The sequence below is a fragment of the Phaethon aethereus genome (assembly GCF_964289735.1).
Source record: "Phaethon aethereus genome assembly, chromosome: 7".
Classification (NCBI taxonomy): Eukaryota; Metazoa; Chordata; class Aves; order Phaethontiformes; family Phaethontidae; genus Phaethon; species Phaethon aethereus.
In genome coordinates this window covers 6,116,680-6,141,016 of record NC_138583.1, presented here as the reverse complement: position 1 = coordinate 6,141,016, position 24,337 = coordinate 6,116,680, and the positions used below count along the sequence as shown (strand labels likewise).

General features: G+C 37.6%; 1 protein-coding gene across 1 annotated transcript; it reads right to left on the bottom strand.

Moving 5' to 3' along the window:
• Positions 1-15,515: 15,515 nt before the first annotated feature.
• Positions 15,516-23,820, bottom strand: DNAJC12 (DnaJ heat shock protein family (Hsp40) member C12; the record flags this gene model as incomplete). The annotated part of the gene is made up of 5 exons (XM_082002013.1): positions 15,516-15,610; positions 17,292-17,493; positions 18,349-18,488; positions 20,547-20,625; positions 23,743-23,820. The coding sequence occupies 5 exons, from the start codon at positions 23,818-23,820 to the stop codon at positions 15,516-15,518; spliced, it is 594 nt and encodes a 197-aa protein (XP_081858139.1).
• Positions 23,821-24,337: the final 517 nt, after the last annotated feature.

Below are 24,337 nucleotides of genomic sequence, written 5' to 3'. Positions count from 1 at the left end.
TACATAAGGATTTGTGCTCAAAACAGGGACAAATGTCAAGCAATACAGAATGGGAGCCAGAGGCATATTTTATTTTCATACAGGTGGTTAAATATGTTACTCTTTATTTACGGTGTTGCAGATGCATTGTGAAAGCCAGGTCTAATTAATAATCCTACCATGATGGCGTTTTTGGCACACAGAGTAGCATTTTCATGTGATATTTAGCATACTCAGATTTTGAAAGCATATCCACTTACCTGCAACATGACAGGTATTTGCCTATCCATTTACCTAGTTTCTATTTGCATAAAAATGTAGTAAATGTATTTATAAAACAGCTGCAAGTAGAAACACAGAATATGCTTTTTGCATGAAGCCAAATAAATCTGGTAAAAATGCATTAAGGAAAAAGGCTCCAACCCAGTAGTGCACTGCACACATGCCTAAATTTACTAGGATTGTTTACTTGAAAGGAAGAATGCAACTAAACATTTGGCTGCATTGACACCTACAGCGATGTTCAGTGATATAATTTGATAATCTCGTAACACTGAACCTATAATTCCATTAAAATTTAAGTAGAACTAATAGCATCTTCCCAAAAAGGATCCATTACTGGACATATGAGAAGACTAAAGGGAAAAGCAGACTCTACAGAGTCTGTTAATGTTAGAGTCACATTTTCAAGAGTTAAATGAAAGCTTCAACATAAAATTGTGTGCCTTTTTTTGCATATGCATGGATATTTAGACACCTAAATTAATATTTAGCTGCATAAGCAGGATTAGCAAACAGTATACATTTATTCACATACTTGTGTTGACAGATGTCATACTTCCTTCTTTTAAAATGTTGCCTTAACTAAGTTGATTAAGCATCTGTGAGCAGAGCCAGACAGATGCACAGGAAACTGCAGCTATGTTTGCATACAATGAACATGTCAGTCAAAAGCATCAGCGCTTTTTCAACACTACCTTGCCAACAGCCCTAAGTCCTTGACCAGAAGGGACCAGCAATAGAGGAACAGTTTGGCTTAGGTAACTATCAGGACTTTTTTGTTGTTTTTCTAGATAATGTCTATAAAAAAGTACGTTGTGATACCAATTAATTCCATGGAAGCTGCCCAGCGGCTATTATATTGCAAGAAGTTTTGTCATCATTGACAAACTGACAAACAAGGAAAAGTTCCAGGTGTCATAACCAGGGACCTGAGCCATCTGGGCTCTCTGGTTCTTGGCATCCTCTAGTTGCAGTTGAGTTCCAGAATAAATTCCATAGTCACAAAAGTTACAGCTATCCATAGCAGAAAGAGAAAATGGCAAAATAACATATATTCCATGAGAGCCTTTCTCTGTTTCAGGAGAGAGAAGGTTTTATTAGAGTTGTGTCTTGGAGACCATATTGGTACTCACTGTTCATATCAGAGGGAGACCAGAAGAGGGGAAGCCAGAGCAGAGTTCTGACTTTAAGTAAGAAACATGCTAAAAATTTCTTAAAATGCTGTCATTCCCCAACCAGTAATTAATGTCTTAATCTCAATAAAGGAAAGGGGTTTAATATTTTCCATAATCCTGATAAGCATCTGCAATATCTACTAAATAGCCTTTTGGTTTAAGATAGCAAGATTCCATTCAACATTTCTAATGTTAATGCATGATTACTAGATCAGATTGTGACAAGTCTTAAGCACTTTGGTTGATTGACAGTTCTCTTGCATTCTGTCATACCAGAAACATCATTTCAGTCATTAGCAATAGATCCTGGTGCTGTAAATGTGGAGTCAAGCAAATGAAGTGAAGCAAGTAAAATACTTCACAAGCTAGAAATCCGTTTATACAGAATTTTAGTATACTTCTGACAGCAGAATGTTTTCAACCAAGCAGAAAGAAAGTGGAGCACCATTGTACTAGTCCCAGGTAAGAGACAGGAGCCATAAAAAAAGGAAGCACAATGCAAAATCAGGGGAAGGGACTGACCATATTTGACAACAAGCAGTGGAGAGGAGCACAGTATAAAGTTCTGAACTAGAAAAGGAAGTACGAAACATAGCCATGTCATGAAAGAGTTACCTAGGTCCTCTTTTAAGTATATTATGCCAGAAAGCACAGTATGATGAAATGCAAACTCCTTGAAACTTGACAATTATATTGACTACTTAATTAGGGAGAATTCTCATAGAGCATGAAAAAATATCATACTAAATTAGTATCTGTTTCATAGGCAAGTTGATTTGGTGTAGTGCTTAGAATTGTAAGTGATGAATAATAGTTTTTCATTTTATTTAGCATTCGTATCTAATAGTCTCCAAATGTCTTAATGGAACTAGCAACAAAAACTTGGAGAAAAGCTAAATAAATCACTCCTCCCCAAGTGATCCTAAATGATTGTAAGAATATTGTATTTTAAAAAACCCACGCCAGAAATTAACATGCATTTAACATCAGTCTTACACTGTGAATATATATATTATGCATAATAGAGATGGAGACAGCAAATTATCCCTAAAGGGCTTTTCAGTGATATCAGAGATGCTGTAAGAACTCCCAGAGTTTAGGATAAATAAAATACAGATTGTTTTAATACAGAGGAATAATGTTAAAAACTAATTCTATATTTAAGTTTGAATAAGTGGACTAAGAGGGTACAGCAGAACATGAACAAACTACTGTGTGGGGGAGCTTATGAAACAATAGGCTATCAGGGCAGGCTATAAGATGATTATATAGCAGCTCCAAAATGAAACCACTTTTGATTCTGTACCTGAAACTAGTCCCAAAATCCATTCTTAGGCATGCAGAATGGAAAATTTTAGCCATATAGGGTTTTCTGACGTAAATTCTTATTTTTATCAATTGTATGGTTTAGGCATTCAGCTTTGTTAAATGATCTACAAAGCTAATAGATAGAATGAGAGAAATACAGAGGAAACATACTTCAGTATGCAGCATTATTTTTGTTATTGTTGTTCATTAGTTTCTTCATTAAGAAAACATGAAAAGATGCGGTCTAGTGGTGCTAGCGTTATCTGTTGTAATACACAATTTGTGTTGGGTTCATCAACTGATTCGCATTTTTCAAGGGAGCTGTAAAATTTACGCTTGAATATTCTAAGTTACACATAAGCACAAAGTTACTGTTCCACTGACATTGCCGTAAATGTTTCTTGTTAACTTAGGCAGAATCTAATTACTTTTTCTATTGCAAGCAGCCCAGACATAACATGTTAATAGATTTCTAACAGGAATAAATGTTGAAACTATTGCATTTGTAAAGCTGATAGACATCAATTAAATAAAAGGCCATAGAGCAAATGCTTGAGGAGGGAGAGAATAGGCATTACCAAGTGAACATTGCACTTGAGGTCAAAAAAGGCAAGAAAACTGAAGTGCCTGGGCCTCAGTCCTAAATTTCTAAAGATGACAGTAATAATACAGGCATTATTTAATGCTGAAGAATATATTTGCATGATGATTATCACTTGCACCTTTTTTTTTTTACTGTTTGGTTAAACTGTCCATAATCCTATTAAAAATTTTGCAGTATCTGCCCTTTTTACTTACAGAAATTAAAGACATGAAAAAAATACAGGCAAACATATCCTAATACCATTTTTTAATATAACAGTCCTAAACCAGGTTTTTCTCTCTCCATTATCTATTCCAGCATCCAGCTCTTGCTAGTTTTAAGTGACGTAAGAAATAAAACTTTTAAGATTCCTTTGGGAGATAAATTTACTTTCCAAAATACACTTAGCCATTGGGAGATTTTTTCTGTTATCCTGTGTTCATTTTTGACCAGTTAAATCGTTATTAAAAGCCCATGAGATATACTAAAGCTTTTTTTAGTGTTTACTTCACGCTTAGTACTGCTATGGAGAAAAATTCTAAACACTGATGGTTTTTGTTTAGTTTGCATTTCCAAAGCAAGTACATTATAATTGCATTTTCAGTTTATGAAAACTTTCTAAATACCACAATCCTTCCTGAAAGCTGTCAGCTGTAATTTTTATTCCCATTTAAAAACAGGTGCCATAGGTTCAAAAAAATCTAAAATTACAGAACAATACATTCATAGAGTAGTATTATATGCATGAATTCTGATAACGAACTAATTCATTGTCAATATTATTGTAGGCAAATTAACCATATATATGCATAAACATTGCTAGCTTTCACCTGTGACATACCAAACACTTTAATTAGGCTTTTAGTCTCGTATCTAGTCATCTTCAGGAAAAGTATTTCCGAAAAATCACTCATACCATTCTGAAATAGATGAGCTTGCCCACCGGGAGCAAGGATCTCCCTCTCTGATGTCTGTGCAAGATGACCTGAGCAGCTGGTTGAGGTATCTGAAAGTCAAGTGCCTGCCTGAAGCTCTATCCTACTCAACCTGCCTGAGACCTTTTGACCTCTTTTGACCTCTCTCCCTTTAATTGCCTCAGCGTCTTAAAGGTGGCCAAATATCTTGGACTTTAAGGTTTTTAAAATAAGATTATGGTCAGTAGATAGCATGCTTTATTAATTAAACACCTGTACGTACAGAGGCTCTCCAGCACTTGGCAACAGACCTTCTTACTACATTTCAGGAATTTCAGAGTTTTACATCAAGCTTGTATCTCAAGGTTTTAGTGATTTTTTTTTTTTTTTTTAAGATATTGTTGATTTCCCTATCTCAGTATCTAGGACTTAGCACTGCAATGCTATTTTAGTTGAGGCTTTCCTTAGACTATTTTTAGTGATTTGTGTTGTAGTATGATCTCTGTCTGTCTTGGGAACACAGTAGCTTTGTGGTGAAGTGCTAGAATTTACATAGCACTCTGCAAATAATACCATTCTTCCCTAATCCGTTTCTCATCACTGCTGATCTTCACAGATTATAATACGAAAGTGCTTAAACCTGCTCCTTCTGCATGGGGTACCTGCAATACATCCTAACTGCTCTTTTACTTGCAGCTTGCACAAAGAACACTGGAGGTCACTCTAGCATTGCTCAAGTAATAACTTGCTCTAAGGAGGGACAAGAGACCAAGTTTTTCAAGATTAAATTCAATGTAGTTGGTTAAATGTAACACTTGGTGTGTTGTTTACATGTCAGCCAACTCTCATGATTTACTATGTTTTACTGAAATTGCACATTTAACTCAAGTCCTAGATTAATGCGAACACAAAACAAAGGCAACCCATTTAAAGAAAAAATAAGGTTTTTCTTAGTCCTGCTAGGAAATAAAGGCTCCTAAATTCAAAATACAAAAATTAGACATTACAAATTTTGAGACAAAAGGTACACTCAGTTTATTTCCAGGTTTCAGTAGCTCAGGATACTACATGTATGTTTTGGAGGCCTCTTTACAAGTCTGTGCTTATTGCAACCTGGAAAAAGCCTATGGGCCTGGAATGGTTAGACTGTAGGGTTTCACCTTCCAAGGAAGGTCTGATGGAGAACAACTGAACTCAAGTGTTTCCTCAGGCTCCAGATCCAAACACTCAGACCTCAGTGGTCTTAGAAATGCATTGGCTATTCCTACATAGCTGTCAGCCACCCAAGGGTTTCCTGGTGGGCAATTTGTAAGCACTCTGTGTGTCTCTGTGTCACAGCACAAAACTGTGCTCAAGTATACAGTGCTCCAGAGGACACAGTCTTGCCATTCGTGAGCCCAGATCAGTAACCTTGTTTTTGGCATCAAATAAGTTTGGTTTAAAGAAGCAGCTTGGATTTGCTAATAGGTAGTGGGGGCATTTCCATTGAATCCAAAGCCCGAGTATAGTCTGAGCTCTGTATTCAGTTAATGTCTATAACCACCCCTCTCTTTCTTCCAAGTAAGTAAGTTCTCTTGTTACTGAGACCACACTGTAGTTTATTTTTGCTGTGTCTTGTTTCGGTTTTCTGCATTTTGCATGGCTTCAGAATATAGTTGTCTTTCCAGCATAATTTTCAGTAGATTTAAAACACATGTCTTGGCAAGGGGATCAAATACAAACTCCAAAACATGGTTCCATAATTAAGTATTGATGCCAATTAACTTCGTTCCTGAGACACAGGAATTGTGCTATTATAGTTTGGGGCAGCTACTAGATCAGAGGTCGAATAACATGAGACCTCCAGTGATGTGAATACTTGCATAGTACAGACATTAATGATACCAATCACATTGATTTCACTTGCTATCAAACCCACATAAAATAGCAACAAACGTACAGATTCCTCATTTTCTCTTGAACATTTTTCTTATGCAGCCCAAAACCTCCCTGTACATAAGTAACAATTCCCCTACAGAATAATTATCCTAATAAAAAAAGCCATAAAAAAACCTTAACGAAAGAATTGTATTTAACATTTCAGTCAGGAAAAGCGGGTATTTAAAAAAAGACGGCCTTCCTTCAATTAAGTACAGGAAAATGTTGTCTAGAGTTCTCAGAAACCACTGTACTAAGTACTAATTAGTACTAAAAGTACTACTTCAGTAGAATTAAATACAAGAATTGTTTCTGTAGTCTAAAAATAAGACCATTTTGATTTAGACTTTAAGAACATTTTAATGTATGACTCCCAGTAATATAATGGGTTTTCTTTTGTACATTTCTTCAAAAAGAATAACAGAACAATGGGTCTAAAAAAGCAGGGAAGGCATATTTTATATTTCTTATAGCTAAGGGGAATTTTTCCCTCTTACCACCTGTCCTTAGTAAGTGAGCAAAATTCAAACTATAGAGCACTAAGTTTTCTGTTAATGTTTTCTGGGTAAAATAACTTTGTGCAAATAACATAAAAGACTCAGGGTGTAGCATGCCATTTATTGCATGGATCTGTAGGTCATTAAACAGCCTTAAGTAGCAAAAGGCCTTCATTCATGACCAGAACGTATGTCTAGGTTGCTGCCCTTTTACTCATCCTGGAAATGTCATCTATTCAGAAGGTGAATATTTTGTGTAACCATCCAGGATTTAGAAATTTCCAAGAGTTTGCTCAAAGCTTCAAATTGCGTGATGAATGACTGGAAATCAGTCCTATCCATCCTGCATGTGCTGTGAGGCAAATACATCTAAGGAGCATATGAAAACCAGTATATACCACATATGCATAAATATCTGTCCAGAGCGGGGGGAACACACCAACAGCTGTGGTTCAGTCCCTTCAGGAACAGTTAGAACAAATACCCTTACTTGAAGGTGTATTACCAAATCTCAACTTTCGTGTGTTGTTCTAATTTGGTTTCCTTTGGCTTTGAATAGCAAAAATGTTCTTTCATTTCGTAAGATCTTCCTAAAACAAATTACTTTGGATTTCAAGTACTCTATTTTCTGTAAAGAAAACAAATCCGCAGGAATCCATTAGTGGAGAAGTAAACAGTGCTGCTCCTTGTCCTCAAATCAATTTAAAGAAGAAAAAAAAAAAGCTTTGTACTAAAAGCCCCAACAAGTCTGTTCTGGCATTTTTACCTCAGAAGTACTTGTTTTTCCACCAGCAAACATGATCTTTGATTGTCTCCACTTCTATGTCTGTTCCTTAAGAAGTTCCCCTTGACTCTAATGGGGTATACTGAAGGCACTACTTTTCCTCACCCTGCTCTTCACACATTTGCAATTTACATAATTGTAAAAAGTTGATACAATCATGTTTTTTGTCTTCATGTGTATGAAGCCAGGTACGCTATGGGAGAAGGACAGCATCTTCTCAGGCATAATGCAGCTTATGAGAGCCTTACCCAAACATACAAAACTACACGGACATTAGCAAAACGGTCCAAATCACTTTGGGTATAAACACATTAAACAACCAACAATTTAAACAAAGATTATGATGCTAAGCTACTGAGCTGGATAGGGGATACAGAGTAGGATAATAAGGACCATTTTATATGTTAATATTTTTAAATGCTCCTCGTTATCTAAAACACAGCAAACAGCACAAGCATAAACTCTAAGTTAAGTTTGATCATTGTATTTTTCTTAATATCCAGAATAACACCAAAAGACATACAGGAAAGAAGAAATATACAGATGTCAACAGTGGCATTGAACCCTATGCGGTTAAAGTGCAAGAAGAATATTCACTAACATGTTGTATCAAGTAACCCCACTGTAAAAATTAATGCAGTGCCTAATAGTTACTGTATTTTGCAATAGCCACTGGCTGCACCTCCACTCGCACACTCAGGTGTGCATGCACACACTCCAGGCACGTTTAATTTATGGGAATAGATGTTTCAGGTTGAATAACCCAGCAGCATATAAATTTGCGTTTATTTTTCCTGAGCTAAATAGCTGCATGGGAAACCTGTTCCAGTTATTACCTACATTAGAAAGCGTACAGTGACATGCACCGCTGTCTTCTCGACAGCGACAACGAATGCGGAGAGCAGCGAAAAGCCGCTGTATGAAAGGTGGCGCTGATTTCACCTGCCTGAAGCCTCGCGCTACTCGGCGCCTGTGCACTGACTCGAGCTACCGAGCAAAACCGAGTTCTTTTAACTGGAGAGCAAAGAAAAAAAGGGAATTTTAAAAAGCTGACAGCGGTAACTAACACGTCTGCTCCCCCGCGTTCGGCGAGACGGCCATTACAAGCACCACTGCGCGGTTCCAGGGCAGTTGTGCGGCGCTGAGACGCGACGGCGCCCATTGGCCCTTCGCATGGCAGGGGGCGGGAGCTTCCGCCGCCGGAACGCTCGAGAAGGCGTTCAGCTCGAGAAAAGCGCTACCAGCAGCAGCGATGGCCGAGTGGTTAAGGCGTTGGACTTGAAATCCAATGGGGTCTCCCCGCGCAGGTTCGAACCCTGCTCGCTGCGGCCCGGTGGGGGTTACTTTTTTTTTTCCTCCCCCTGTCCTTTTATAATGTGGAGGTTTTACTCCTCACGTCTTCTCTTATTATTAGCGTGCCCCTACAGCGACAAGCGGGGTTATCTAGTATTTATCCTATTGCAACTTGTTAGGCCTTGCCTACACACTCCTCCCCTGCTGATGTCTAGAAATAAAAGTAGTACCAAAGCAGCAGTAGAACCCAGGGCATTGCATCTAAAATACTTGTGATTGATAAACAGCACTTGGTGTAAGTGGGAGAAGGGCACATTGGGATCCGTGTTCTTTCCACAGCTCACCTTCTAGGTCCTGTGTAGATGGGACAGGCACAGTCCAAGTGCAGATCTCCGGATTAATCCAGTGCATTACACACAGTGTCCGGATTTGTCCAAAGGGCTATTGTCCTGCCCCAGGTCCTGCAGCTGACACAAAATAAATAAAATGTTGTCAGTAGCAGGCTACTCTATACTGAACGCATTTGCGCTGTCAAACCTTCCCTTGCATGAAGGAAGCCGGTCTGATTACTCCTAGACCTCCAGTGAGATGGTCCTAGATCATCTTTTCCTGTCTTTTATGGCTTTCTGCACAGGCATGAAGTGCACACACGCAATATCTGGCAATCAGGGGAAAAAAAACCCAAAGATGTTATTATGCAACTAATAACCATGAAAAAACAAGTTTTAAAAAGTATAATTTCTTTTCCACATATAAGGCTTGATTTTGTTTAATCAGTCAGGAATTTAAACTCTTTTTTGTTCTTTTAGAACTTGAAGATCCCACCCACCCCTGTAATCTGGAACAGATGAGAGAAACTCTATTTTGTGTAATGCAGTTTTGGGTAGCATTCCAAATTAATAAAAAGCCAGTATTAAAAGAGTCAAAGCACTAAACACAGTGGGCAAGCTTTGCACTAAATCCTTCTTTTCCACTGCGTCACTGAAGGAGTTGCCAGTTTTTTTACTGACCACTTCAAGTGTCTTATTTCCAAAAGACATGTTTCATTGCTTTAATAAATCTGAAGACAAAGCACCAATCCAATAAAAATTTATTAGGAAGTTTGCAACTTCAAGATGTCCTTTTCACTGGGACCTTGCTGGGCATGTAAATGTCAAATGACCAACACCAAAAGATGTGCTTATTTTAAGTTTGATATTGGAAAATGAGAGGCCAGTCTGTCAGAAAAGCAACAAAAATCTCCTCTGTCTAGGGAAGTATTTGCATTTGGTGAACCATTTCTCCTTGAAATTTATTTTTCCTAAAATTTGCAGTTGAAAAAAAGAGCAGTAGCGAACATCCAAGTTATTTCCCACCCTCACCCTTCAGCAAGATTTATGAAAATGTTCCCGTCGAGGCACTAAAGGGGAAGAACCATGTGGTTTTAATTGCAGTTAGTTTTTTGTAATTTTTTTGTAATTACAGAAGAAAGTAATCAGCGACTGCCAAACAGCCTGCTAAAGCTATATATGCATCAGCAGCACTAGTGTTTTGTGTTCAGTGCTCTCCTCTTGAGTCCTATCATTTTTCATCTCCATTTTGTAGCAAAGAGTTAAAGTGCTGCTGTTCTGATCCACTTCCCTTTTTTAAACCTCAGCTATAAGAGTGAGAAAGAGCAAGGCAGTAACCAATCTGGTGCTGGAGCCCAGACCCCAAAAGCTACATATGGGCTCAACATGGTACTGCTCCTTATCTCTGCCACTTGGCGCGATTTTCCTCCCCAAACCTGCCCACTGCACAATACCTCCAGGGATCAAGGTGCCTCCAGCCAGCTAAGCAAAGGGATGCTCAAGATGTTCAGGCTCCTTTTTATCATCAGCTATCCACACTGAAGCAAGCAGCCTAGTCCTTGAGCGGTGGCAGGCCAAGGGCAGACGTAGGAATCCCGGGGAAGACACAGATCCTTTGAAAGTGAGGATTGCAAGTAGCAGAGCGAGCCAAAGGTGCACAGGCCCAACCAGCTGGAGCAGTCTCTTACTACTCTGGACCTTTCTGCTCATTCTCCTGTTTCCCCCGTCCCATCGATATCATTCACACAAAGTTGGTTATGAGAAAGGGGAGGAGCTGACAGTCCTCTACCCAGCATAAATTTGGGGGGGGGTCCATGGAAATTAACTGCTACTAAAGGACCAGCTCTGACAATCCTGACAAAGTAAATGTAGTTTCCGTAAGGATTGATGCCTGAGAGTCAAACTGCATCTCTTTAAGAAAGCTGTCTGCCTTTGGTGCCAGGAGTCCTCCGATGTTTTCGGAGAAGCAGTTTTGACAAAGCAGTAAGCAAATAATTTTGTCCAAAGCACTGAGAACTGCATCGCACATCAAGACTGGAAACCTTCCAAATATTGGCAGCAAATTTCATTTTCTAGAAATAGCCCCTCTTCCTTACTGCTCCACCAAAAGAAGGGAACAAGAGCAAGCCACTGTGAAGATGGAATAGAGAAGAAAGAAAATTTGTTTTCCCCAGCATCCATCAACTGTGACAGGTTATGATATCCATCGGAGACCTAAAACATGTAAAAGTTCCCAGTCTATATTGTGCACCACTGTAATGACTCAGACACAAGCATTTCAAAGCTGGGACGAACAGGGCTCATGAAGAGTCTCATCTTCATTAACATGGGAGGGAGGAGAGACTAATACAGTGAAGGTGAAAGAACAAACATAGGCAGTGCCTACAATCAGGGGGCAGGCGTGGCAACTCTTGTAGCAGCTGGATGAGCATGTACACTGGGCTGCAATAACAATACCCAGCATTAACTAACTGATAAATATCACCCCATCTAACAGTGACAGAGCCTGACAGCTTACCGAGTTGCTTTATCGTTTGCTGTGTAATTTCATCAGCTTTACAACAGCTTCACTGCTTACCTTCCCAACATTCTTGTCTCTCATTTCAGGATATGAAAGTGTAAGATAGCAACGTGCATGCTCAGGAAATTAAAGCTAGCCAGTATCTGTTTTAATCATCAGGATACTTGCTTCTGTTATAGAATACAGAAACTGCCTTTTTCTTTCCCCCCACCTTCAAAGAGGAAAACAATCATCCAGGAAACAACCTTACCTATCATTCAGCATTACTCCGCCTGATATTTTAAGCCATACACATATCAGTATTCATCATCAAAACTTTAACTCTTATGTTGCCACTTGGGAAATGTTGGCTAAACAACTTGGCAGATACTGGCAAAACAAAGAGTTTGTGAAGAGCTAGAACATTCTCAAACTTATATATTCAGCATTTGCACAAGAACAGGCATGACAGCAGTAATTAAAGATATATTAGTATTATATAATTCAAGAGTTCCTGAGAGCAGTTCAGTTTCATTGTAAACAGCTGGCTAAATAGTTGCTTAATTTCTGATATTACAAAACTGGTGGATACAGCTTCACAGACATGGAAACACAGTATTAAACAACATGCCCTGTTCTCTACGTTTCATTATCATCATCAGCCACCTGCACCCCCATCTGCTATCTCATAACTTCCATCTGAAATCTCATCAGCCCTCACAAGTCCAGTAGTGTCCAAGTTTAATCAGTAGTTTTGACTAGACTCCAGAGGATCTAGGCTCACTTCACAGGTCAGTTTACTTTCATACCAAGCTAAGCTAAATCAGTTAGAACTATAGCTAACAAAGCACTCGAGCATGGTAGTGCTCAATTGCTGGGTATTGGAAGCACGCACTGAGTCAGACCCCTCAGCTACCGCAGAAGGTTCAGGACCCTTTGTACCTACCTAAACAACTCACAGGTAGTGCTAAAGAAGAAACTGGGACTTTACCATCCCTTGCAAGTAGCTACCCTCTTCCCCAACTTAAGACTCCCAGACTCGAATTTTAATATATAGTATCTGGGTTTGTTGTGGTTGTGCCCCACACCCACAACTGTGCTCTTGCAGCTGTTTCCACTTTGCAAAGAGAATTAAGTTCTCTGTTGGCCACTGAAAAACCATGTATACCTGACTGTTGCCTGTTAATCACACCTTCGCAGAGGTTGAGAGATCCACCTTATGACCCCTGCTCCAAATAATTAAGCATTTTAAGTATGTTATGTGCTTACCAGTGCAGAGGCCAAGGCACCACAGTATTGTGGATAATGTCACGCGGGACAGTTGCTGGATCTTTTCATGCTACTAGCAAAAAAACTTCTAAAAATACTATGTATTTTTTAAAAAAATATAAACAGTTTATGTTTGGGGTTGTGGGCCCTAAATGATCTAACACTGAGTAATTTGTCAGGTGCTTATTCCTTTCCCACTCACATGAGGGAGAACTGGGCTGCCCATTTATTCCAGTTAGCAGTTCTTACTGGCCAACAGGTCAGGTCCCACCAGTGCTGTCCCAGAAAGCAAAACAGGCTGCACTGCTTCCTCATGCTTTCCAGTACCTCAGGGTGTGCTCTGCTAGGAACTGGTTAATTCAACTCTATTTAAGAAATACAGAAAATTAGACCATTTCAAGTTAAATATATGCATGAATAGAAAAAAGTCTGTATCAGTGTACTAGAGCACCAGTTAATAATCTGCCCCCCTCACTAATGCAAATACAAGTACTGATCTCCAGTATGTTGCAAAATGCAAGTTTTACCATCAGCTTTTGCTGGGCTAAGAGTCTTCCAGAAATCTGCAGTTATTCATCCAGAACAACTATCTAAAGGTGCTTTGTCAAAACAAACCAGTAATAATTAGTTAATAATGACATCAGTTTTAATGACATGAAAAATGAGTTTGCTGTTCAAAGATCTATTGTATACCCACTTCTCAAGAGAAACCAGCTGTTAGGTACTAAATCATCTATCCAACTACCTCCTTTTGCTTTTATGAGCAAGTTGAACAGGGGGAGGAGAATCTGAGCTGCCATCACCTTCAAAGTACTCCAGCTGGTTGCATTTCCATCTTTTTGTTGGAGAGAGAAAAATCGTACCCTATTACTTTATATCCTTCGCATGAACTAGAGTTTCTTCTGTTACTACTCTTTGACATTACAGTCCTCCCTGTAAAGTGGATTGAAAGTCTTTCTTGAGCAAATTACCTTTACACAAAGCAAAGCAGTATATGCACTAGAAGAAAATCTGTAATTACATTTAGCAGGTATTACAGAGAATTATTAATCTCATCTCTATAATATTTTCAGCTGCAAAATATGCATGTAGAATATAAAAAAAAGATTTTGGATAAGCAGGATGATGTGCTGTAAAAATAGCTATTGCTACTGATGCCATCAAGTCTAGGATGAATGTAGCTGTATCAGCAGGACAACAGTACTTTGAGCTTTTATAAACTGTTACAAACACAACCAGCCCCTGTAAATAAAACTGGCACCAGAATAAATACACTAAGGAGGTTAATGAGATACACATATTATCAGGGTTCCACTGGCAGGCACTTGTGTTACAATTTATAGTAAATAGGCTATAAACAGGAGAAGCAGTGTGGGTCAGTCAGCACATCTTACTCCTGCACAGTAGAGCCAAACATGTCACTCCAGGGAGAGACAGACATCGTAATATTGTTTCCATATTGGGAGAAGACTGCACTTTTCAGATTAGACTTTCCATGGAGATGCCCAAGATTCATAACTGGACTCCCTTAAGCTTTTACCCACTGAGGGGACAAACAACAAGAAATTCCAAAGAGGTCTCTGTGGTGGGTAGAGGATTTCAACCAAAAAAATGAAAATAACCCCTTTTGGTATGCATGCAGTTTTATTCATTGCTGATTGAATTACTTGCCTGCACAAAAAATACAATGTCAATACCTGACGTATTAGCCAGGTTTACAAAGAAGAAAGCAAATATAAAATAAATAAACACAATGTAGAATTTGAAGAGTTGCCAAAAATACCAAAAACCTTTCATGTGAGATTTTGTACACATTAAGGCTGACTGGCCTGATTCTTCATTCCTCACCATACAAAACCCTGATAAGACCCCATCTGCCAGGCCAGAGCAGGGAGGGAAATCACTACTAAGCCACAGGACAGTGCTGGCACACATACAAGGAGTATCAATTGTCCACCAATAAATCTTAAGAAGAAAGTTGCTAACTGGAGAAGTGAAGTTCTGGAACTGCCTTCCAAAATAAATAGCTGGTGCAAAAAGTATACGTGTTAAGATAGAAAGTGATAAATTTTAAGAGTGCTTGATCTACCACAATGACCTTCTTGGATAATAAGAAGGTTCTTATTTCATGTATATCATAAGATCACAATTCTCCCACAAGTTTGTAATAGCATTGTGCATGCGTGCATTATAAATCACTACCATAAGTACAATGCAATGGAGAAGTGAACCGGAGTACATAGTTTAGAAGTAAGCACAGTTCCTTGTCATACAGCTTTCGGAAGATCATCTCTGAATAGGATGATAGGCTGGAGTCTAACATTGACTTCTGGTTCTACAGAGAGTATATTCTTTATAACATCACAATATTGAAAAAAAATATTACTCACTACGCAATATTTAGGAATACAAGAAACAATATATAAGGTACTAGATAACTTCACAAAATCATTTTATGTTAATAGTGAAAAGGGCTTTGCTTATTAAAAATTGCTTATTAAACAAAAAGACCTCCATCTGTAATGCTCACAGCATGCGTGTTAACAAATCAGTATTAAAGACATTTATTCAAACAACCTTCACATCACAATGAATGAATACAAAATACAAATAACTTATAACTGCTGACAAAAAAAATACTGAATTGTTGAACAGATGATCTCATGCTTATGTATATTTTGCATTTTAGATCTCATAGTTTCTGAATTTCCTCAGAAGCTCTGATGGAGCATCCCCTGACCAGCGGAAACGCAAGTGCCAGTAATTTGCCTCCGAAAATCCTAAGAAAAAAGAGAAAGGCAAGTCAATTATTATAAACATGTATAAAACTAACTTGTCTGAAATAAGACTTTATAATCTTTCCCCCCCAAAAAAGTAAGTAAAAAATTGGCCACTTCCAGTGCTTTTGACTAGCAGGGACAACCTCTATATTCTTGGCACTGTTTGAACAAGAACTCAAGCAAACACCAAACTTGAAGATACAGGTCAGCTGGGAAGAGTCCAAAGGAGAACAGTAAGAACGATGGCAATCCAGAAAAGAGTATTTGCATAGAAAAACTGAAAAAATTGCACTTGCTTAATCTAAAGAAGAAAAGATAGAGGGTAACATGATAAATCTCCAAGTACATGAAAGGCAGCAGTGTGGAGGGAAAGTATAGATGGCCCTTTCCAAATACAAGGGAGTAAAGGAGTTGGTCACACCCTGTGCTATGTTTTTATGATCTGTGGGCTGTTAATACTAAAATGTGATCTTCCTATATGAGGAAGCTGAAACCTATTACCAGACTTCATGTTAAAATCTCTTATTTAGGCTGAAATAGCTATGTGGAGTTGTAGTCCATAATTCTTACAAACCAGCAGACAGGAACTGAAAATATCCCGGTTTAAAAGTGGAAACCAATATAATAAATTTTCCTGGATGAAAGCAAAAGCATTATCAACATCCTAACATCAAGTATGAATGCTGAAGTGCATACAGATCGTGTCAAATAAATGCTCTAATATCAACATTTATTAATATAAACATATGCCCACTGGATAAATTACGTAGGCATTTGATGGGTTTGATATTTTTCCCATTCAAATCTATGGAAATTAAATTAAAACTTAAAAAAATTATGAGAAAGAAGAAGCCGGTAAACAAAGCTCACCATTATGAGACACAAGATGATGTTTTCTTTACTTTGAAATTTTACTGTTCTACAAAGGATACAGTGATGATTTAATTACCAAAAATAGTATAATGTTACAAAGGATAATTTCTAATAGAAAATTTTCAGTTATGCCTCACAAACATTTGTTTGTAGAATTTTCTTATCTATTTTCTGCGTTCCACAAATGTATGAGATTAAATTAGGTTTTGCTGCCCTCACAGTTCAACTTAATTTCCTGTTTGATCAAGCTGTGAAGAAGTGACAGGACTTTGTTTAATAATAGTTCTCTGATAACATAAGCCCAAGATTTTGAAACTTCTGAAGGAACAAACAGAACAGAGGGTGGCCGTTGTGGTAACTGAACTTCGATTCAGGCATAGTAACCTAAACAACAGACAGAAAATACTAACTGGCCAGCTTTTTTATTTAACAGTTTTTAAAGTTTTGGGGTTTTTTTAAAATCACTAAAAATAATTGCTTTTTTTTTCATTTTGATATAGCAGTAAAACTGAACTTTCCATTTTGATTTAAGAAGAATTATGTTGTTTTCCTTCTTCTCCAGTTTTTGGTTTTACCAGCAAACAAGCAAGCAAACATGAGGTAGGGAGGAAGAACTGTCTGAAAGCTTCAAAAGTAAATAAATAATAAACAACATAAAACCCAAAACAAACCTCCAACACAAAACCACATTAAAAAAAGCTACCAGTTAAACATATTATTCTGGAGAAGAATTTCTCATGGCTAAAAGCCTCAATTTTGGGCCAATCCCTGGATACTGCAATTTTCTGTAACTGCTGGTTTCACTTACTCGGGGAGTCTGGATTCTTTGAAGACTGTGGTTTCACGTCAGGAATTGCAACATCTTCTTGCTCCCTGGTCCCATCTGACAATCCATCTTCATTGTTCTCAGTCTGTTGGGTCCAAATCTCATTGGTTATGTTGTTGCTATTATTCAAGTCTGGACCTTCCAGCATTTGGTCCTTCTTACTTTGGACAGCCCAGTGCATTGACTAAAGAAATGCAAAAATAACAAATAAAGAACTAATTCCTATGCTTTAAAAGCTTTTTCATTAACTTCCCTTTTCTTTCTTATATTGTTGTAATAAATGGTTGAACAAAAGTATTGGGGAGAAGCTTGCAGGTCAACAGGATAGGGGAAAGCATGGTTACATATTGCAAATAGCATTTGAGAGGATAGTTTATGTCAGGTGAGGATGAAGAACAAAATGTACAAGTGCATCAAATAATTTCTAGGGGTTCTTTGTCCAGTTTATTCTGTCATGACTTCAGACGCCTTTTAAAGAGAGATTGAGTGACTTAGGAAATGTCCATTTTCAAAGTTGGCTTTGACTTCAAGGTGCCCCTTGAAAGCAAGACAATTTGGAAAGATTTATTGTTAAAGTCTTGAATGACTTCTGTTTGGAACTGAACTAAGCTTGATGGGATATTTCTAGCAAACATTTAATCTGATAAGCAATATACCACAAGAAGAATATATTATACAAGGTCCTAACTTTGAAAATAAATAAAGATTCTTACAAATAGCAAAGTGTGCTGAAGCATTTAAAAACAGCCCTTAAATTACTTAAACTTCATATAATATACATAAAAGCAGCAACTTGATAAATTCACTCTAAAACTGCTAGCCTAAAACCGTTCTGTGAATGGGCTTCTACAGCCCTCCAATTTTTCCCAAATTTCCTTAACATCCTTAGTGCAGGAATCACTCTGCACTATTCCCATCCTCAAAACCCACCACTGCAGCAGAAAGGTTGTAACTCATCCCCTCACTCACTGCAACCATTTTCTCTGGACCAGCTCTACCTTCCCCTCCTCCTGAAGGACCAAACTTAGACAACACCAACCACTTTCACAGAGTTGCTCAGGGCCTCCCATTGCCGGAACGGAACAGTAATTTTGCTTCGTCGCCAGTAATCATAACGCGCTCGACTCTCCTCATTAGTAAGAATCTCCTTAGCTTGCTGCAGCTTCTGGAAATTCTCCACTAGAACACAAACCAAAAAGATACTAAAGCCATTATTTGTTTTCAAAGACATTAATTCAGATGTGAAAGGGGAGCTGCCAACAATGGCTTAGAGCAAAAAGACTAGAGGAGACAGAAGAACTAAGTGACAAAGGTACGTTGTTGTTCTGCTTATAGCTTTGCACAGTTTTAGCTGGCTTTAGGATCATAGCACCTTTGGTGGACAACTGATACCCTTTTCAAATGAGGACTAAAATGCTCATTTGTCTACCGTCTTCAAAATCTCCTAAATTTAAGTTCAGAGAAACTTAGAGTACAGCAAGAAAAAGGCACAAGTCGCCCCCTGCAGACAACCTTAAAAAGGGAAACGAAACTGGAGTAATAATGCTTGGAAGGAACACACGTATCCACAGCACGTAACTTTTGCATTTTATTAGATGTGTTTTCTGCATATGCTAAAATGTTACCTTGAATACCAGACTGCATGAATGAGAGCTCTTTTCTTTCCCCTACAGGGTAATTTATCATTAAATGGTTACTAAGGATGCAGCTGCATGTTACTGTTTGTGGAAGGGTTATAAAGATTTAGATTTTATCTATGAGTCACCTATGTTGCAGTGATCTAGTATTACTATTATTCATTTATTCCAGTTTACAAATTAGAGATATTTCTTTTGAAATACAATAAGGCCAAACAGTCATCAAAGTTGATAACTATAAATCAAACAACAGACAAGAGGTTGAGGGGGCAGTTCTATTAGGTTTCCTTTTTCTAATGTTACTAGTTTTCAACAAATAAAAGGTCTACTTTAATTACTCTTTATTGAGCTTTAAGCTAATGAAATAAAAAATGTAAAGTAACCCTTCACTGGTACTGTAAAAAGGTATTTAAAGTAAATACAGAATACAGCATCTTCAGGTAAATGGAGCATAAAATATTTCTTCTTGACAAGCAAAGCTGCTCCAACATTTGGCACTTGGCCTCCCTTTTTGAGTTACTTAGCTTCAATTAACTGGGGGGATGGGGACGGGACTGACGCACGGACAGGAGCCAGGGGGTGGTACAGACAGAACAGGACCATGCCCTGGAATAGTCTCTTGTTTCCCCACTGCAATAGCCAGGATTTTCTGCTGACAAAATTGACTCCATTGGTTTCATTGGTACTTGTGCTATCATTTAGAATAAATTAAGTATTAGTGATCAGGTTATTGTTAATAAGTGGTAGAGTGTCTCTCAAACCCCAAATCTCAGGGCATTCCTTGTCAGGGAATCTCAAAGTGAAAAATCCCACCTATTTCACCTTTTAACTCTCCCCTTGTCAACTCTCTGATTCTAGGCTAGGAAGGCACATCGATAAAGAAAGCATATTTAATTATTCAACAATAAATTTCTGGTGGAGTCCATAGTTATGATCAGAACAACCTTTATTATAAGAATATAAACTATTCAGACATCGGTGAGCACTGATTAGAGCTATCTTGTGATTATGAATGGGTAAGATTGTCTCCAGATAACTCAGGTGCTGCTTAGCCGTCACAGGTATGATGAACTGCACACTTCCATAAACACAAATGTTAGCTGCTGTTCTGCAAACAGATGGCTATTCTTGTGGTGCTGGTTTCTCTTTATTTCCAGTCATTAAATTACATTAAAATAAACTAAAGTACATTTAATGTGTTCCTGATGGACTTGTCATGGAAGCAAATTAACTATTGATGCAAGTATGGCACTTGAATGCCACTGAGCATGGAAGCAGGCCAACTTCATCGGTCTAGAAATAATCTAGATTAAAAGATGTTCTACCATAGAAAGAAAAACAATTGAAAGTCCTAGGAAAAAAAAAAAAAATCCAAAAAGTGACTTCCTGCTTTATCACCTAGGAGTGTGCAAGTGTTAGAAAAGAATATTAAGAATATTAAAGCTTGCTGTTTAAAGACAATATGCTTCATTATACATGGCAATTAAAATATACTTGGGAAAAAGAATATTTAATAAAGTTTTAAGGCTGAATTTAGTATCTTAGCCATTTTACTATAAGAAAAAAAATAGATTGGTTTTAAGCAGGGAAAAATTCATACCTGCTTTGGGGTTTCCAGGATGTTTGTCAGGATGACATTCAAGGGCTTTAATCTTAAATTCTGCAAGAATTTGTTCCACCTAAACAGAACATCGAGACTTAAAGTGAGTAAATACATACAGGCAGAAAAGATTTTCAAATTTGCTTTTTGAAAGGTCTTGGGAGGAACAACAAAGAATGCTGAAAGATTTTTTCCTACTCACTTTAACAAGCTTTAGTACAAGTGAAATAGGTAACAACAACCATCTGGCAGCGACACTGCTTATTTCATTTCATTTTCCAAGCACTCATCCTTATTCTTGTTTTTGTGAAGCTCAGTCATCCAATATGGCAAGTTGGCTTTAAGAAAAATTTGTAAAGATGTGTGCAAAACCCTTTCCTCACATTTGACCACATAGGCAAAATGCATCCCTTCAGTCGCTCTTCACTTTGTTTCATCAACTCTAACTTTTAACCAAGTCTCACTGCAGGAAGCAAAGACCTTCTGTATTGCTGAAGATCAGTTTGTGGGATTGGATGGCTTTCTCTATATCCTCTTCGTAGGAAATTTAGCCAGTACCACATGACTTCTCCATCTTGGATACCCCAAAGCTAGATAACTAGCAGTTTCCATTCTTCCTGACAAGTTAATTTTCTGTGCAAAAAGGTTGGCTTGGAATAGAATAAATTTATAATCAATATTAGAGTATTAGTACATATTAGTTTATTAGTTAATTACAAGTTCCCACACAGTTTACAGTGCCATAAAGTATTACAACCACTGGAAAAACAAAGACATATTAACAATTAACAAAATACAGGAAACCGCTGCAGTGGGCATCAGCTTAGTTTTTCAAATTTTCTGATTCTTATCTTCTTATTTCTTATCTTGCTTCTTATTCTAATTCAGAAGCCAAAACTTCTGTATGTCATTCCAGTACAGCTTAAGCTTTCACAACAATTTGCCCTAAGATATCAATTAACTACTATTCTTTCCCATGCTAGAAAGGCTGTTTATATAAATTCCTCATCCTTCAAACCCTGATATCTATATACAATTGAAATTATTTCAAAATTAAGACTCATAACATTTTTTCTTTAGAATAAAATTACAGTTCACTCAATTAGCTGGCCAGATTTTGTTGTCATATGCTGGGAAAAATGTGCTCTACAGTGGTATTTTAAGAATTCTACACTTTTTGCTCTTCTTCCAGAGGGACAGATATAGAGTGGCATATTGCCAGTCAGTAAGACACTGAAAAATATATACATTGTACAGAGACCTTGCTGAAACTGGTTACTATATAGCTAGCCACCGTCTCTAAAACTTTGTTATATAAAGGGGAACTTCTAAGTTAAAATATGTGCAGTAGCAGAATAGTAGCATGGAAGTCTTCAGTTTTAAAAAAATCAGTAGAAATAAAAATTTATACAAAATATATGAAATTTATATAAAGTATTCAGTGAGATGTTTTACCAAGACAGGTATCCAATACCCACTGTGTATCATATTGTATATGAATAACACTGTTCTTGGAAGAAGGATGTAGATTAAATCTCCTCCTTTCTTCTCAAGTCTGAAAACAAACTAGGTGTCCCTGAGCTCAATTCTACAAGAAGCCAAGAATCAACATGGGTGTTTACTTGAATGCAAGGAAAAATCTGTAGAAATTGAGACCATTTCTGCTTAATTTTAAGCAGGTCACATCAAGACCAGAATATTCAGCAGCTTAGATGAAAGTACTGCAGCTGGGAATGTGCTGTATATGCCTACAGAAGCTTGGGCTGCTACAAATACTTCACTCCATATACAAAGTAATGAGATTGCAAAACACCTGTAATGCTTCAAATTTCTGTTAAATGTTAGAAGTAGTGTGCGCTATCCTGAGGGAAGGCAATCATGGTACTCCATCAACTTGTGATCTCAGTTCCTACTCCCATGTCAAAAATAATCTAGTAACATCTGCTGCTTCTCTCAACAAATAATACTTGACAGATTATTATTCAGGACCCATTAGCATTTATTCCATCTCTTTAATTTCATTTTCATTCTCAGTTTGAGAAATCATTATCATATGTGCTTGAACTATTCATTAACTGCTAAGCCCTTAAGGGCTTAATTTTCTTAATTAGTGTGAGGTAGAAAATGAGAATAGCATCTGCGAAGCAAGCCTACCCAGAAGCTTTAACACCGCCCTCTGCTGGGATGACTTTTAGGAGTTATCTCAGGAAAAGCCTTACATTGCCATCTGTAAAAGATCGAAGGTGTAATACTAGTATGCTTTCAGTGACAGAAGAGACAGAGGTATTTTCCCAGCATTTGGCCACTAGGACAAATGAGAGCATCTGATTAAATTTACTAAGCCTTTATCCACGCTGAATAATTCATCCTTCATTACAGCAGAGTAATCAAAACTCCTTTTCCAAAATCGAAACACAATTCCAGTTAATATAACAACTAGACTAAAAAAATATTAGCATACCACTAAATCAGACTATCCAAAAACTGTTATATGGACACCTTCAGGAAGAAGAACTAGCTATGTTTTAGCTACAAATGGTTCAACAATTGCTTAGCTAGATCTCATTATAAAGTCTCTATCTGCTACCAAAACAAATTAGTAAAACTAGTATTTGAATGTCATTAAAGTTAGTATTTAAAATCATTAATGTGATGAATGAAAAAGGGATATTATTTTTGTTCCTCCTCCCAACCAATGAATACAGTCTTTAGAAAAATTTAAAAAAGGTATAAAACCTGAGAAACTCAATAGCATTATCAGTGACCTACAGCTATGAGCATTCATGCTATTAGTTGCATATAAATAGCTTTCTTCATCTTTTACATCCCAAAATATATTCCAAAATATTATTTGGATGTTATCAAATTTATGCAGTTGGTTCATGATTCATAACCATATCACACATTGAACCAAACTAATGAATAAACCATTATTTCAGCTGTATCTATCACACAATCATGTTTTATGAGACACTTTTAATATGTTTTATTCTAGGATCTTAACATCAGTATACAGATCAGAAAAGTGAGCTTTACAAAGGGAGATCCTAGAAGATAAAAGTGACAAGAAAGAAGGTTCACAACGCATTTCAAACAGCCCTGCCTATAGAGATAAACAACTTCAAATCCCCCCTGCAGAGAGCCAAGAACATTCAAAACGTTATTAACCTGGAGGGGAGGTGGGGAAGGCTCTTACCGTAGATAGTTCATCGCATCCTAGCAAGTTGTAGTAATCTTCCCAGTCATCTGGTCTGCAGTTCAGAATTGCATCCATCTGGACTAGTCCAGCGGGCTTTTCCAAGCCAAGACACAGAGAGTATAGAATATTATATCAATACAAAGCTCACACAAGGGTTTAAAAGTAGCCCAGGGGAACGGGCAGTTTCCACTCAGGTCTACAGCTCTCTCCAGCGCTTTTTAATACTGGCAGCTGACACACATGAATTTTCTTGGATTCTCTGCCTGCTATTGGTCCCTGCTGGATGCCAATCCGGTTGCACAAACATGCTAACGGCAGTGCTCCCTGGGATTTGTAGTTGCCAAAGTCATTTCAACTTTAAACTGTGGGTCTCATCCAAACTGAAGAGCATTCTGGCTACTAACTGAAATCTAGCTGTATTTGAGATTTAGATCAAGCCATCATGTGTATAGCCACTTAAGATTGGGCACATACTTAAAGGCTTTCCTGCACCTGAGCCTGCATATACTAAAATATATTTTCTGCTTAATTTTTAATTGGAACTTTTGCCAGAGTCTTTGACAAGGGGATTATATGGGTAATTATAGAAAAG